At 36.3% G+C, this 15598-nt stretch overlaps 1 protein-coding gene across 3 annotated transcripts in view; it reads left to right on the forward strand.

Annotated features, from left to right (window-relative positions):
• The first annotated feature begins 7768 nt into the window (after window positions 1-7768).
• The window catches only part of LOC106761924 (coiled-coil domain-containing protein SCD2), a 16786-nt gene continuing 8956 nt past the window's right edge, over window positions 7769-15598 (forward strand). Inside the window, exons 1-16 of one of the 3 annotated variants that reach the window (XM_014645548.2) lie at window positions 7769-8453; window positions 8734-8903; window positions 9695-9788; window positions 9937-9978; window positions 10064-10126; window positions 11993-12042; window positions 12140-12167; window positions 12495-12569; window positions 12678-12788; window positions 12861-12921; window positions 13111-13227; window positions 13314-13432; window positions 13890-13959; window positions 14197-14238; window positions 14900-14940; window positions 15330-15456. In XM_014645548.2, coding sequence (XP_014501034.1) covers window positions 8064-8453; window positions 8734-8903; window positions 9695-9788; window positions 9937-9978; window positions 10064-10126; window positions 11993-12042; window positions 12140-12167; window positions 12495-12569; window positions 12678-12788; window positions 12861-12921; window positions 13111-13227; window positions 13314-13432; window positions 13890-13959; window positions 14197-14238; window positions 14900-14940; window positions 15330-15456 — 1600 coding nt within the window. In that variant the 5' untranslated portion in view covers window positions 7769-8063. The remainder of the gene's footprint in view (window positions 8454-8733; window positions 8904-9694; window positions 9789-9936; window positions 9979-10063; window positions 10127-11992; window positions 12043-12139; window positions 12168-12494; window positions 12570-12677; window positions 12789-12860; window positions 12922-13110; window positions 13228-13313; window positions 13433-13889; window positions 13960-14196; window positions 14239-14899; window positions 14941-15329; window positions 15457-15598) is intronic. The other 2 variants (XM_014645549.2, XM_022780575.1) reach the window with 2 other exon arrangements.

The following is a 15598-nucleotide window of genomic DNA, read 5'->3' on the forward strand; positions in this document are numbered from 1 at the left end:
TTTTTTATTTGTTTTTTAGAAGAGAAGAAGAAATGGTTTTAGCACAAGAACGATACGAGCGATCACACATGTGCTTAAACCTTTAAAACATTTTTATTCATTTTGTAGAAGAGAAGAAGAAAAGGTTTTAGCACAAGGACGATACGAACGATCACATATTGTCTTAAACCTTTAAAAAAAATTTATTTATTTTTTAGAAGACAAAAGGAAAAGGTTTTAGCACAAGGACGATGCGAGTGATTACACATGTGCTTAATCCTTTAAAACATGTTTTATTTGTTTTTTTAGTGTTTTTTTTTAAATCTTTTATTACTTTTTCTCAAAATATAATAATATTTAAGTAAATAAGTAGTTAAAAGTCATAAAATATATAACATGGGGTAGAACTAGTAACTATGGGGTACACAAAAGAAAACTAGGCAAACATGTAAACATATAATAAAAACATGGGTGTGCCGAGTAAGTAAAGCAAATAAAAAATTTAAAAAAAATAAAGTTTGCAAAAATGAAAATGGGCTTAACCCCAAAACACACCAAAAAAAAGGATACTAGGGTGTCAAGATGAGAAATAGGGGTGCGGATGAGAATAGGGACTCGAGGCGCAGTTGGGAAAAGGAATGGGGTGCAAAGGGGAAAGCTTTTATTGAAAAAAAAACAACAAAGGAAAAAGAATGGAGCCCTAGAACTTGGCCCAAGGCTTCTTTAGCGCATTAGGGGTTCTGCCTCCCTCACTTCATTTGCTCTCACCCAAAATGGAGAAACCCTTCTCTAGAGCGAGGAAGAATGGCGTTTGTCGTACACCCACACCACAGCCTCTGTCGAGTCAACCACGTTGGCCACCGCAAGCCGAGAACCAGGGCATCGCCGATCGCCGTCATTGGCGACTGCTCCGATCTCTCTCTCTTCTTCACGCGCGAGGCTGACACACTCGCCTTCCACTTGCGCCGCACCCAGTCGCCTCCTCTTGAACCACGAACCAGGGTCGTGCTAACAATGCAACCTGTACCGGAGTCGTCGCCACTCGATCCAAGGCGCTGCCAGTGACACCAGTCATCAACAGAACCCATCTGCCCATGAGAAAAAAGGACCGTTGCTCCTCTATGACGAGTCTCCACCGCCACGGACGAATCCAACCCCTGTTGACAAAGCTAGTCGCCACTCTCCTTGCCAGAATCGCGAGCCACAGCCACAGAAACACCAACCCCTCGTCGGACCACCATTGCGAGCAACCACCGCGCCTCCGGAAGTCAACACGAACTCCAATCGCACAGCCACACCACTACCACGCGAATCTCCTCTTTTATTCTCAATTACACTCTGTTCTATTACACACTCATTCTATTTTGGGTTGGAATCTCACATTGATGAGATTTTACATGTTTTCACTCTCAAGCTTCTGTTTTCTTTCTTAATAGAGTTTCATTTGTTTCGCGGATTTGTCCTGGCATTGACAAGGAATGGAAAAAACAGAATATCTTATGGGTGTCGCGGCCCACACAAATTTGATTGCATATTAGAAATGCAGTATAGCTAGGAAGTGACTCCTAGGTCGTCTCTCAAGGACCAATTTTGCGGTTCGAGAATTAAGTCAGACATGAAGTAGGGGGGTTTTGTAAAAATTTGGTGAATGCGGATAAACAAAATCAAAACACAAACGTAACTAATAATTAAACACATTTTTAAAAATAGTTTCAAAGACAGAATAAAAACAGTCGGTCATTAACTTAATTACAATGTTTCCAATCATAGATCAACAAAATAATGTTGCGACTCAAACCTCTAATCCAACAAAGTTAACCGACTAAGCGACGGTTAATTCTGTCTTCATAAACGCGAACTAAGAGAATGCGTTGTCAATATAAAATCTGATTTACACCATACAGTTCCATCAACTAAGCGAAGATGTCACACCAATTGGGCAACTAAGCGTATACCCAATTGCAGGTGCAAATACAGTATTAATATTAACCAAGTCAGAGTTGCCACACAGTCACAGTTCAGAAATCTCAAGGAAACAATGCAATATTGTTAATGACCAACCAAATTAATTTAAGCTAGCATGACAACTAAATTATCTCTACCACAAATACAAGACAACATTGAGACAAAATAAAATAAAATACTAGACACCAACACTATTATAAACCACTAATCTACAAAGTTAAATTAAGTTAAATGCAACACTAACTCAAACACATGAAGACAACTCAACCTACTAATTGAACTAAGTGAAAACAAGAGAAATTAACAAGCCTATTTTACTTCTAGTAAATTAAGTGACCCAATATGCAATTAAAAAATAAATTAAAAGTCCAAATGGCCTAAGGAAACCACTTGGCCTTGAGTCATGTTTCAACAAGTCAAACTTCAATTTCCACCTTCAATAAGCCACCAAAATGTGTTGACTTCTTGTCCCATGTGCACCATTCTTCAAGGAAATAAGCATGTGCCTTAAATACACAATAAAACCATGTTTTCCTCCCTTCCCATGCAGCAAAAACGTGATTGTACACACCAAGGCACAAAAAAACGTGAACTACCAAGTGGAAATGCCAAAAAATGCTTCAAACCAAAGGTTAAATGTAAGATACTTTGGGTGCTCCAACCAAGATGCCGTGTAAGCAAAGTCAAAGGAAATTAAACACCAAAAACCTCCATTCTCAAGAGTGATTCTCGGCAGCAACAAGGAGAAGACAAAAACCAAAAAAAGAAATCTTCTTTCTATGAAAATTGTCTCATATTGTGCTTGTCCAAATGGGGGAAAAAATTAAATGCACCCTTTTCTCTCATTTCCAACCTCAATTTCGGTTTTCTTTCTTCTCAACCACCATCCAAAGCTTTCTTCTCTTCACATTACCGAGAATGAACCCCAAGAAACCAAAGTTTAAGTTGCAAATGAACACAAGAACAATAAACCCAAACTTCTACTCATCAATCCAACTTCAACACTCACTTTTCTTCAACTTTTTAATGAAAACAAAATGCAATCCTTAGCTCCCCTTTGCAAAATTGTCCAGCCCCCATCACGAAACACAATGTCCAACTCAAAATATGTTTCCAAATATCAAAAACGAAATGCAAGAAGAAAGGGTTCAAAACTTAAACACCCATACACCAACTCAAGCTTCTTTCACTCCAAAACCCATCAAGAACTTCATTTTAATCATCCAATCCAAGAAAACCAAAGTAAATACGAAAATATGGCAGCAAATGAGTATGAAAACGAAATAGCTCTTCATCCAAACCAAAGACCCATCATGAAAATGCAAAGAAACAACCTCAAGCTCATACTTTCAACTTCAAAGAGCAAGAAACAAAGTGGAATATGGGATAGTTTTCACCACCACAAAGCAAAGACAATCAAGATCCAAGCAAGAGAAGAAGAAAAATATGATCTTGGTCATTCCATAGCTCAAAGAAAATGAAACCCTACAAGCTCCCAAGGAGGAAGTTCATGAAACCCATGCAAAGTGTAAAAGTGAGGGCTTACAAAAGTGTGTCTCGGCAATGCTTCCCAAATACCGTCCAACACTCTAAAATTGGTGGGNTCCACCTCTAAGAAANCCTAGGGTTTGGTGCCATGTGTCTTACAAAAATGGGCCTCTACAAATTTTGCCACAAAAAGGGCCCAATGCACCAAAAGCTTAATTAAAGTTCCTAAACAACTAAGTTAAAATTTAATTAAAATTGAAATGACTAAATGAAGATTCTTTAATGATCATGCCACCTCCTAATATTCCAAAAGATATCTCCAAAATTTCACTGCAACCAAAAATGCAATTCATTAGCTTAGAAAATTCAAATTAGCAAAAATACGAATTTCTGACCAAATTAAGCAGAATTAAGAAAAACGGGGAAATAATGGACAGTTAAACACAATTCCCTGATTTATTTAAGTGCAATAAACTAAATACAATCAATAAAATATCGACTCATCAATAGCTGAAGCAGATTTTGTTTCCGGGAGGATTTGGCATAGAGTGTTGTTCTTGTATATTTTTTTGATTGCTTTACAGTTTTCTAGTGCGTTTTCTGGGCGTTTCTGGGTGTATGTAAAAAGGGTATTGGAGTTTTGATGTTGGAGAACATATACCTAGTCTCTAGTGTTATCTATGTTGGGAAACAGGTTGGCTTCTTTTTACACAAGGAGGGGGGTGAATTGGTGTTTTCACAAATATAAAATCTTTTCGCAATCTTGCAATCAAAGTATTAAACTTTTAACACTTTCTTAAAATGCCAGTAATGAAAAATTATATGCAGCGTAAAACTGTAGTTGACTACGTAAAGATTGAAGTCGACTACAAAGTAAAAGTGTAGGAATAGAGAAAATCAAACACTGAATTTTTATACTGGCTCGGTCAACAATGCCTACATCTAGTGTCCTTCCAACCCAGGAAGCAAATGCACTATAATGGTTGTGGTTTTTACAACAAGGAATTTATAGAAGACCTCCACGTCAAAAATATAAATCTCCTCTCTAACCCAAAACCAAAATATAGCTGCAGAACAAAACCAGAATTGCAGCAAGAATCCCCTCTTCTGTAATTTGCAACACCACTTTGAACAATCCTCATAGTGAACAATCCCTTGTATCCAACAGGTACAAATACCATCAGTCTTTACGGATGCCAAGCCAGAAAAATAATGCAGTAATCTTCACAGGATGCCAAGCCTAAAACACGATCACACAGAAGCACCTTCCTTGTGCAAATACTGATCAATCTTTGTGTACGCAGAAGAACCTTCCTTTGAATCTTTTTCAAGAAAGATCACCACCGTCTTCTTGGAGCTCTTACAACAGAGAATTTGATCTGAAACAGAAATGAAATTTTCAATTCTTCAAAAGTCTCTTAACTGATTCGTGATCAGTCTAATTATAAATTTTTGTTATTCAGACAGACTCTCAGTCGATTATGCTACTAATTCAGTCGACTTAATTATGACAATTATAATAAACAGTCAACCAGGTAACATACAGTCAACCAAAAACAAAACACATTTAATACAGTTGACCAAGTCATCAATGCTCAACTAACTTTTAAAAATATAGCCGTTGGGGTGCAAGAGCATAAAAAAATTTCAAACCAGATAACAGATACAGTCGAATGTGTGGTGCACATAGTCGACTTCAACCATGTAAAACATTTTGAAATTCTTTTCTTCTAAAAAATTCACACAGCGCTGATTCTCAAAACCTGTACAAAGATTTTATCATAGTCGAATCCATTAATGTAGTCGACTACACTAGAACTTTGTCACACAATTATAAGTTCATAAAAGTGCTTGTGGTTTTCAGCTTTAAAACACGTGCAGAAAAACATATGTAAAGATGCATTGCACATAGCACATAAAGCATGTGATCACGTTCCATATATATATCAATCAATTAACATAGGAACATGTAACACAGTACATAATCATGTTCACAGATATAACAATCAATTTGCATAGGAACATGTAATAACAACAAACAACATATGCATGTTATTAAGCAATGTGTTGTCATCATCAAAAACTAGATTGATATAGAAATTGTGTTGTCAACAATCTCAACAATCTCCCCCTTTTTTGATGATGCACAACCATGATTAATAACCAACCATGTTTGCACAATCTAATACAAAATAGAATAACGATAGATAAATCACAGTTCAAGTAACTTTGTATGTAACATAGTCAAACAGCAAAATATCAAGCAGAATATGAGATAGAATGAAAATGAATCATTCTCCCCCTTTCATAAAGATTTCATGCATTTCCTCCCCCTTTGTGCATTAGCAAAAAAGGTATGCTCTGGATATTTATGCTAAAATATCAAACAGAGATGCATCAAAAAGAGTATGCAATATTCAAGATGCAATGATGCTCTCATTAGCACATTATAATCACATGTAAATGATAACAATTTAGATGATGTGTAAGTCACGTCATTCACTCTTGACTCACATAAACACTATATCGATAACAATTTAGATGTCATCAGGAAAAATAACTAAATTGACAAAAATTATAAAAAATTTGAACCATTTTCAATATCCGAAAAAGTAAAAAACTCTAAATATATGATAACGGTCTAAAAATCGTTATTTTCATGCTTAAATTTGATAATAAAACATACTCTTTATGGCTTAGAATGAGCTTTAAATCAAGTAAAACACTTAGTTGTGTCTTGTGAGAGTCAAAAGTTGGTTTTAGAGATATTATGCTTGTTTTACATTGTTTTGCAGGGTTTTTAGATGAATTAAAGATGGAAGTGAAGTAAGGTGGACTTAGACCCATGAAAGAAGGAGAAAAATGATGAAAAGAAGGGTCAAGCAAGCTGCTGAGCGCCAGAATGGTCCGTTGAGCGCTCAGAGCAATTAGAGGGAAACCGCTCAGCGGCAAAACTGACCGCTGAGCGGTCAAAGCGGCACAAGGCAAACCGTTGAGCGGTGAATTTAGGCGCCTTGACTGTTGTCTGTTTTTTTAGCTAGATTCTGTAAATCTTTCTATAATCTTTCTGTTATCTTTTTGGTCTTATATATAGCCCCAATGCGAATTAGAAGGAGATTCTTCTAGTAGAGAGAAACGTCCAGAGCTATTCCACACACCTTGGAGGAGTTTCCTGGGATGCTTAGACTCCAATCAACCAAGTTTAGGGTTATTTCTTCCATTCTTTCATTATTTTCATCTAGTTTCACCATGATAATGGTGAACTAAACCCTTTGTTGTTGGGGAACAATGTAATCTTTTGAAACTCTCATATATTCAAATTCTTATTTATTTGATATGCTTGTCATATACTTGTTTATCAATTGTTGGGTTCTCATCTATGCTCAATGCTTTTATTGTTTAACTCATTCAGTAAAAGATGTTTATCTTTATCGATATGGGGACGTACGGTAATGTCATGAACTGGTGGGAAATTCCTTGATTATGCCAATATCGCCTAGGGATAGGGGTAGAACGGTCAATTGTATTTGCTTCCGATCGCATTGCATTATTGGTTACTAGGGGAGGTGAGGGATAGCAAGCCGGTAATTAATAATAGGCTCTTTTCACCAAGGGATTGGGTTAAGGGTAAACTAGAAAGTTTGCATGGCAATTAGATAAATAAGTAAAGTAAATAAGAAGAGTAGATATATGAGAGTGGATAAGATGAAATTGTAAACCCCAACAACACCATTCATCCACAGTTTCTTAAAACCAATTGAATCAACTGCATTGCATGTTTATTTTTGTTCTTTGCATATAACCACCAAATTAATTATTTTCTCAAGTCTTACGCGATTTTTTTACATGAAAGTTAAGGTCTAAGAATATTTTGGTTAAACGATACTCGGACTTACCCGTTTATATTACTTGATAACGATCTGGTACACTTACCATAGACTTAACAATATACATGATGAAAATTGAGACCAGAGTAAATATTAAACTTAAAAAATTACACTATACATAATATTAAAATGAATATGTACATCAGAAAAAATATATTAAAATAATAACAATAAATATATATTCTTTTTATAAAAGAAAGAACCAACTTACTTTTTCTTAAATAGTTTTAAATATTTTTCTTTTAATCAATTCCTTAAAAAGTTCATACCATCAACCTAACATTTCGTCAATCAAGCTTACCGAATAAACTTATCTAATCCAAATTTTCACAAACCTGGTTTGACTTGAAAAGTTTAATTGTTTCCTCTTAAAGGTAACGATTTCAGTAAAAAAAAATTCCAATTACAAAATATCATGTTCCCATTTCCAAGTTCACCTTATACGACATCGTTGTGGCGCCGCCAAAACAATTGTTTCTCTCCGGCCTAAACCAATAATTTATCCACGTTAGGGAAGGAACTCTGACAAAATAAAAGCCACGTATTCTCCTGAGTCTTCTCTTCAGCGGACCTATTACGATGAACCGACGCCGTTTCGTCCAACACACCCGCGCTCGATTCTAACGGAACAAACTCTCCGACTATTCCTCCCAATTTCCCCTTCGATTTTCCCGAGAAAATCTCGCTCCGAGAAAATCTAGCTCAGCCAGCGCGACACTTCTATATCCACAGCACTGTATACTCATGGATCGGAGGAGAAACGCGAGTCCTGTTTACGCGCGGCAGTGGAGTGGTGGTTCCAGCAGCACCGGCTCGTCGTCACCGGCGATGTCTCCGGCTCATCCTCAGTCGCGCCTCGGTGCTACTTCTACCGGTCTCTCCACCGTCAAGCGCACGCAAAACGTGGCTGCCAAAGCCGCGGCGCAGCGCCTCGCTCGTGTCATGGCGTCTCAGAACGCCATCGTCGACGACGGTGAAGATGACGACGATCTCGATTTCCGGTTCAGCGCTCCGCCTCCTGCATCTCTTTCTTCTTTCTCCAGCAACGCCAGCAGTAACAGGAGCACCAGCACGAATGCCTCCACTATTCCTCCGATTTCGGTTGCCAGGCCTAACAGATCTCCTTCTCCTGCGGTAACTCTCTCTGCAATTGTTCGTTCTGATGCGTTTGCGTGATTTATTGCATGGATTCACTTGTTGTATTGTGAAAATAGAATGAAGTAAATGCGTGTTCGATACGATTTTGAACTTAGGTGTGTTTTGTTGGTTCGTGGCTGTTAATTTTTATGGCATTAATAATGATCGAGCGAGATCGAAGTTTTGGATTGTCACTTTGAGTTGCATGATTGTGGATTGATTCAATTCGTGTTGCCTAGTTCTTGTTGAGCTAATAGGATTTTGATGTTTTTATTAGTTAGGTCGGAACTTTGTAGAGCATACTCATTCGGTTCGTTCAACATCAGCTGGAAGATCGGGGGTTTCTGTTCGTTCAGCGGCAGTGGTGCCACCGAGCAAATCCACACTCCGAACGCCTATGGCTATACCTCCTATTGACCCTCCTACTAATCGGAATAGAGAGAAAAGGTACTTTAGTTCTGTTACTCCTTATTTCTTATGGGTTTTCAGCTATGGTAATTAACTATTAAGCTTTTAGGTCTCGGAGCATTTTCCAAGTTGATACAATATTTACCGTAACGCAGTGTAGTTCCTTCCCCGTTAGTTCTTTTGGTTTTGTGGATATGTTAATTGACTAGGAAGCTTTTCTTTCTTGGAGCTTTTCCAGGTTAAGATGATAGTGGAGTAACGCCGAAGCCGAGTCTTCATAAATTTTAAAGATGGCATATACCAAGGAATGTCTTAAGTGTTCATGTTAAGGATTTAAAAATAAATAGTATTTAGAGGAAATTAAAGCTATTTTAAGTTTATAATGTATGAATTCGGTGTTTGGTAATAGCTTCCTTCCTGTTAATAATTATTTTTCTTCAAAAGCTACCTGATGAAGCAAGAAAAAAAAAAGATAAACCAAACATGCATACAATCTATTTTTCGGTAAAATATTTATTTTATGTTTTTATACTAACGAACAAATAACAAAGTACTCTTTATTTTGACATTTAAGGGAGTCTTTGGTAATTAGCTTCTCAGAAAGTGGAAAACTGTTTTTCATATTTGGTTTACCTTTTTAAAAATAACGTTCCTAGTAAATAACGCTTTTTCAGAAATGACTTTTAGCCATGTTTTTCACAAAACATTCTCATGTGGTGAGGTGGAAATCTAACTTTCGCCACTTGAATTAAAAATTTGATGAAAAAAATGTCATGTTACTCATGCATCATTTAATATGAAAATAAATTAAAAAATTTAGTAATCAACAGTGATGGTTTCAGGTTTCCATCAGATATATCTATCAGGCCCCTTAACTCAAAAGACACAGGAGACCAGCGTGAAGCTTCTGCACTCCGTGATGAAGTATAGTATTTGTACCCACCAATTTCATTCCCCAAAAGCAAAATCTGTGCATCCTCATATGGGCTATGCTATTTTTTAAGCTTTATTTTAGTATTTTTAATGTAACTCAAAGGATGAGTGTCGAAGCTGATTCATACTGATTTTGCAGCTTGATATGCTACAAGAAGAGAACGAGGCTTTATTAGAAAAGGTATGTTCATTAACAGCCAACAAGGTCGGCGTTTTGCTCATGTTATGTGAGATTAAATTGATTGTCACGCCTGGTTATATTCCAGCTAAGACAAGCAGAGGAAAAACGCCAAGAAGTGGAGGCTAGAAGTAGGGAACTTGAGAAACAGGTAACTTTTGCCTAGATATTAACTAAATTTGAAAACTAGCAAATGTAGTTTTAACACCATATTTTAGATTCCATAGTTTGCATATTTTTTAAACTTTCACTCGGCTGTATGTAACTTCTTAGTAAACATTTACCGGGGAAGTCTTTAACTATGACCAAGTTTAGATAAACTTCTTAATAAACATTTATCGGGGAAGTAAATGAAGTATAATGCATCAAACTTCTCATAAGCTCAACTTACACACTCGACTCTTTTATAAACTCTTCCATATATCTTCTCCAAAAATTGATTGCATAATCTTATTTTTAACTTGCAGAAGAAGTATGTATTAGGATTCAATTGCTATGTATGGGATTTGAGTCTCACATTGGAAGTATGAGATTCTAGTGTGGGGTTGGTAATGGCTAGTTGTTTTAATGGTGTGACTTTCTCTAGGTTGTCCATTAGTGTGGGGTTCCCCACGTCTCTCAAGTGCAAATAAGTGGTATGGGTGGTGATCTTGACATCATAGATTTTGCATGTGACTAGCCAATGGGCCAGTGCAGAACCAGCCTCCTTGTATGTTAGTGCTGTGAAGTTTGGTAGGTTGTTAGGATTCAATTGCAAAATATGGGACTTGAGTTTGACATTTGAAGTATGGGATTCTAATGTGGGGTTCATGGGCCTCGGGCTCTCTAACCACAATGGTTGGTAGTTCTCCCAAGGTTCTATCAGTAGTATGATTCATTTTTTATGAAGACCCATTTTAGTTCTTAAGAGGTATGGTGTTATGGTGAAGAAACCCAAGGAAGATTCCCAAGGAAGATTCCCAGTGAACATTAAGATAACCAAATGGTTATCTAGATGTGAAGGTGCACTTCCAAGGGTTCAAGAGAGAGTAGAGAATTCAATTAAGCAAAAACCAAAATAGAAAGAGGAGAAGATGAACATAGCCGAATATAAACAAGCATAATATGAACCAAAAGAAGAAGTAAAATGGAGCACAAGATGAAAGACTAGAAAGGGGTTGGGAATTAAGGTGCTAGCACGCTACTTGAGAGGGCACAAAGGCTCAATAACTCAATATAAGTGGGGATGCTGTCACTTTAGTCTAGACTCAAGATAAGACTAGGGGAAGATCACACTCTTAAGAGAGCTCTCACAAAGGTGGTCAAATATATGTATAAACTAAAAATATTCAACCCTTTTATAAGTCTAAGAGACCTCCTTTTAAAGGTAAAGGAAGGGGTCTCCTTGAAAAAACGTAAACAAAAGGACACAAGCAAATACAAGAGAAATGGTTCTAGAAACTAGGTCATCTAAAAGTAGACTCCTTTGAAGTGAGGCGTGACCTATCTTGTCCTCTATGCCTCTCCATGTGCCTTTGACCTTCTAGACGAGAAAGTCAACTCCAAGCTTCTCCAAGCTCTTCAAAGGCACTCCATGTGTGTGGTCCAAGCCCAAGTCTATCCTCCTCAAATAAGTGTTATTCTCCTCCAAGATAGTCCTAGCCAATCCTATAAAACAAACACACAAACAGGAGTCAACAGGTCAACTCAAGCATGGTCAACAAGGTCAACTGAAACAAAAGTCAACAAAGTAAATACAACATAAACTAATGCTAAATAAACTAAGAGATGATGGATTAGAGGCCTCCTTTTTCGTCATGCTTCTAGTAATCCTCTTAGGAAGGTCCTCTATCCACTCATGAGGAGTCAAGGAATCATCAATATCACTTCTATTTTTTCTTTGCTAGTCCTTATGGAGAAACTTATCTAAATTAGTCTATAGGAGCTATTTAACTACATGCAAAAGCAATTTTATAGTTGTCAAGCACTATTCTGAGTTTGCTGATATCAGTGTCCTTGTTTATTTTAACTTTGGCAGGTTGCTTCTCTTGGAGAAGGTGTATCCCTTGAAGCTAAACTGTTGAGCAGGTAATCTAGCTTCGAATTCTCTTGTAGGCTGGCTGGCACAGTAGTAATGGAACTATTTATTTTGTTTAAGATTATGATTTTTGTGTTATATTTGCAGGAAGGAAGCTGCTTTGCGTCAAAGAGAGGTATACTGAAACAATGGACAATAAGATGTGGCATAAATATGAAATTAATGATGGCTGGATGTTTGAAGTTATATGATCACCCTTGATTGATAACGCTCTATTCCATGTCCATTTATCTCAAAAGTGCTTTTAACTCTGTATCATTGTGAAAAATGCATGCATATATTTGTGCAAAGGAGCATGAATCAGAAGCAGCTATGTTGCTTGACATTTTTGTAAAGCTCTGTTTCCAGTTACTGTTTTCTCCTTGAATTGTGGAATTTGAGCAAGAGGCTTGTCATTGTTCTTCTTTCAAAGAATGTTGTTGGAATAAATATTTTTGTACAGGCTGCTCTCAAGGCTGCTCAACAAACACAGAGTGGGAGAGATGAGGACATAGCTGCCCTTCGAGTGGAAATTCAGGTAGTTTTGAATAAAACACACATGTTTTCCCATTAAGTTGTGCCATTTATCTGCTCTGATAAATTATTCCCTGTTATAAGTTTTAGCTATCTTCTTTGTATTTGTCAGAACCTAAAAGATGATGCTGCAGCAACTTTGGAGCAGCAGCAAGAAGCTGAAGCTGAAGCAAAGGCTCTTCGCACAATGACTCAGAGAATGATATTGACCCAAGAAGAAATGGTTACTGTTTATCATTGAATTAGTAAGTCGTCATTTTCCCATTTGTCTTAATTCATCTTGTCTGTCTTTTAGGAGGAAGTTGTCCTAAAGAGATGTTGGCTAGCCCGCTACTGGGGTCTTGCTGTAAAACATGGTAAGGAAATTACTGCCCTCAACTTTCTACGTAGAGAAGACACTTTCCAATCTTTAACTATTATCTGAAAAATAGTGACTTCAAAAGTTTCAGGAGCATATTTTTCAAAAACTCAGTTTATTTTTAACAGTATATAAGTCCTTATAATCCTTATGATTTGAAAAATCATGCTACTTCTATGCTTTTTAGGAATATGTGCAGATATAGCACAATCCAAGCATGAACATTGGTCTTCTCTGGCTCCTCTTCCTTTTGAACTTGTCATCTCGGCTGGACAGAAGGCTAAGGAAGAATCTTGGAACAAAAGTGAGAATGAGTTGGTACTAAAAATTCATTAGAATTATATATTGGAAATTATCCATAATGATGTCTAATGAAAGAGCATGGACCAGGTGGTGATGGTCCAGATAGAAGCAAACTTGTTCGTGATTTGAATGATCTTGCTGGAGAAGGAAATATTGAGAGTATGCTTTCAGTGGAGATGGGTTTGAGGGAACTTGCTTCCTTAAAGGTTCTTCATGTTTATTTTTTAAAAATTAGTGCTTTGTTTGTTCAGTTCCTTATTGTATTTTTCTCTTGTGCATTTTAAATACAAAGAAGTATATTTTAAAGCTTCTTTTATAAAATAGTTTATTGAAAGATGAGAAAGAAAGCATAAATATTTTGTAACGGTATTGAAACTAAATTACATCCTGATAGACAGATAATATAAGTCTATTTGTAGGCAGATAAGGGTCAGTGTGGTATGTAAAGGGAGAGGAAGGAAGGTAGTGTAAGTGGTGGTTTTGAAGGGTTTTTGAGAGGAAGGAGTAATCTCTTCAATTTTTTTCCAATTTTGGGTGTTATTGCTTGTATTCTTTACGGAGGGCTTCCTTTGATTGTAACGAGCTGACCTCCTATACTAGTAATACTTTTCTATCGTAAATTGGACATAATATTGTTTTTTTTTATTTTATTTTATTTTGTAGGTTGAGGATGCTGTTGTGCTTGCATTAGCCCAACACAGACGACCAAATACGGTTCGACAGACTGTTTTAGGTATTTAATTTGACAGCTTCTATCTTTTTTTAACGTCAGTATTGTCTTGTTTTATGGTTAGTCATGTTCAACTGTCTGATTTCTGTTTAGAATTCTATTTAAGTAGTTTTTATTCATGTACCCATTTTATGGTAATTTTCCCAAAACTATTGTTCTGGAATTGTTCCAAAATAGGTTGTTTAGTAGAATAAGCCGAGAAGATTTACAATGTTCTTATTTTTATTTATTTATTTTCAGATTCCAAGTCGCAAGGCGATGCTAAATATTCAGATGCATTTGGTAAGAATTAAGTTGTCAGTTTTATTTTGTAGTGTTTAATTTGATATTGTCTATTTTAAGATTGGGAAGAAATATGCTTTGACCTGATTTACCAATGTTAAATTTGCTTTGATTACGTACGGAACTTTATAAATGTCAAGGTTGTATATTTGCATTATAGAACTTATCTGTTTCTCTTACACGGGTAAAACATTGCTTGTATATTTTTCATTCATTTCTCTACTTTTCATCTTTTGGAGTGGAAGTTGGGATTGATTTTGGATAACATACATTAGTTTAATGCATACATGATAAGATCTGTATAGGAGGATGATGTTACATCTATATTGTGAATTGCATGGTACGTAGTCACTTTTACTCTCTTCATTATGTGAGAAATGTAAAAGCACCCTTGCTTTTACAAGTATTAGGTGTTAAATATTGGTGAGTACCCTTGTAGATGATAGAGAAACGTCACAATTACAATTGTGTGAAGTGTTTTGACGATGGACTGATCTCCATCTATTGGATGACCTTTATCTGGGAGGGCCAGTGACTTCATGTGTATTTTTATGCTAATATATGATGCATACGAGGCTGCATTTAGCCCTACTTCATTTCTAAATGGAAAAGTTTGGCAAGTGATTCTTTGTTGATTTTCCTGTTTCTTTGTTTCTTCCAGAATTAAGTGAAGAGGAAGCTGAAGACGTTCTTTTCAAAGAGGTTAGTTGCTTTTTAATCTAATATATGGCGCAATTCATGATATTATTTCTATAAAATTGTGATATCTTCTTCCTTCATATGAGAATTTTAGAATGCAGATTTTACTACTATTTTCTCATGTCTATAACATATGATAAATGTCTTATCGAATCAACAATTAGATTATCTTGACAGAGATTTGTGTTCTTTGTTTAATTTCTCTGTTCAAGGCAGATTATTACACTTAAATCATAATCTCTTTTAAGATGAAACCTTGCAATGTAGGCTTAGCGGTGGTTTTATGATGAACAGTTTTTGTCAAAGTTGAATTTAAAATTTAACTAATTTGTAAATAGTGTGCATGTACACGTAACTTAATATGATTTACTAATAATATCTAAACATTGCAGTCATGGTTAACCTATATCTGGAGAAGAGCTCTGTTTCATGGTGTGGAAGAAGATATTGCAGAAGAGCGGCTTCAATACTGGATTGCCCGCAGTAGGCAGGCACCAACTTCACATGATGCTGTTGATGGTAAGCGCTTTGCCTTTCTTAGGATTTTTGGTTTTCTGGAGAATATGTGTTAGGTTTCTTGGTATCAAGTAATCTAGATACTATATTAGAGTCAATAATCACAACTAATTTATGAATTCTCACAAGGGAGAAACAGTTTTAT

The sequence above is a fragment of the Vigna radiata genome, chromosome 5 (assembly GCF_000741045.1).
Source record: "Vigna radiata var. radiata cultivar VC1973A chromosome 5, Vradiata_ver6, whole genome shotgun sequence".
Taxonomy (NCBI): Eukaryota; Viridiplantae; Streptophyta; class Magnoliopsida; order Fabales; family Fabaceae; genus Vigna; species Vigna radiata.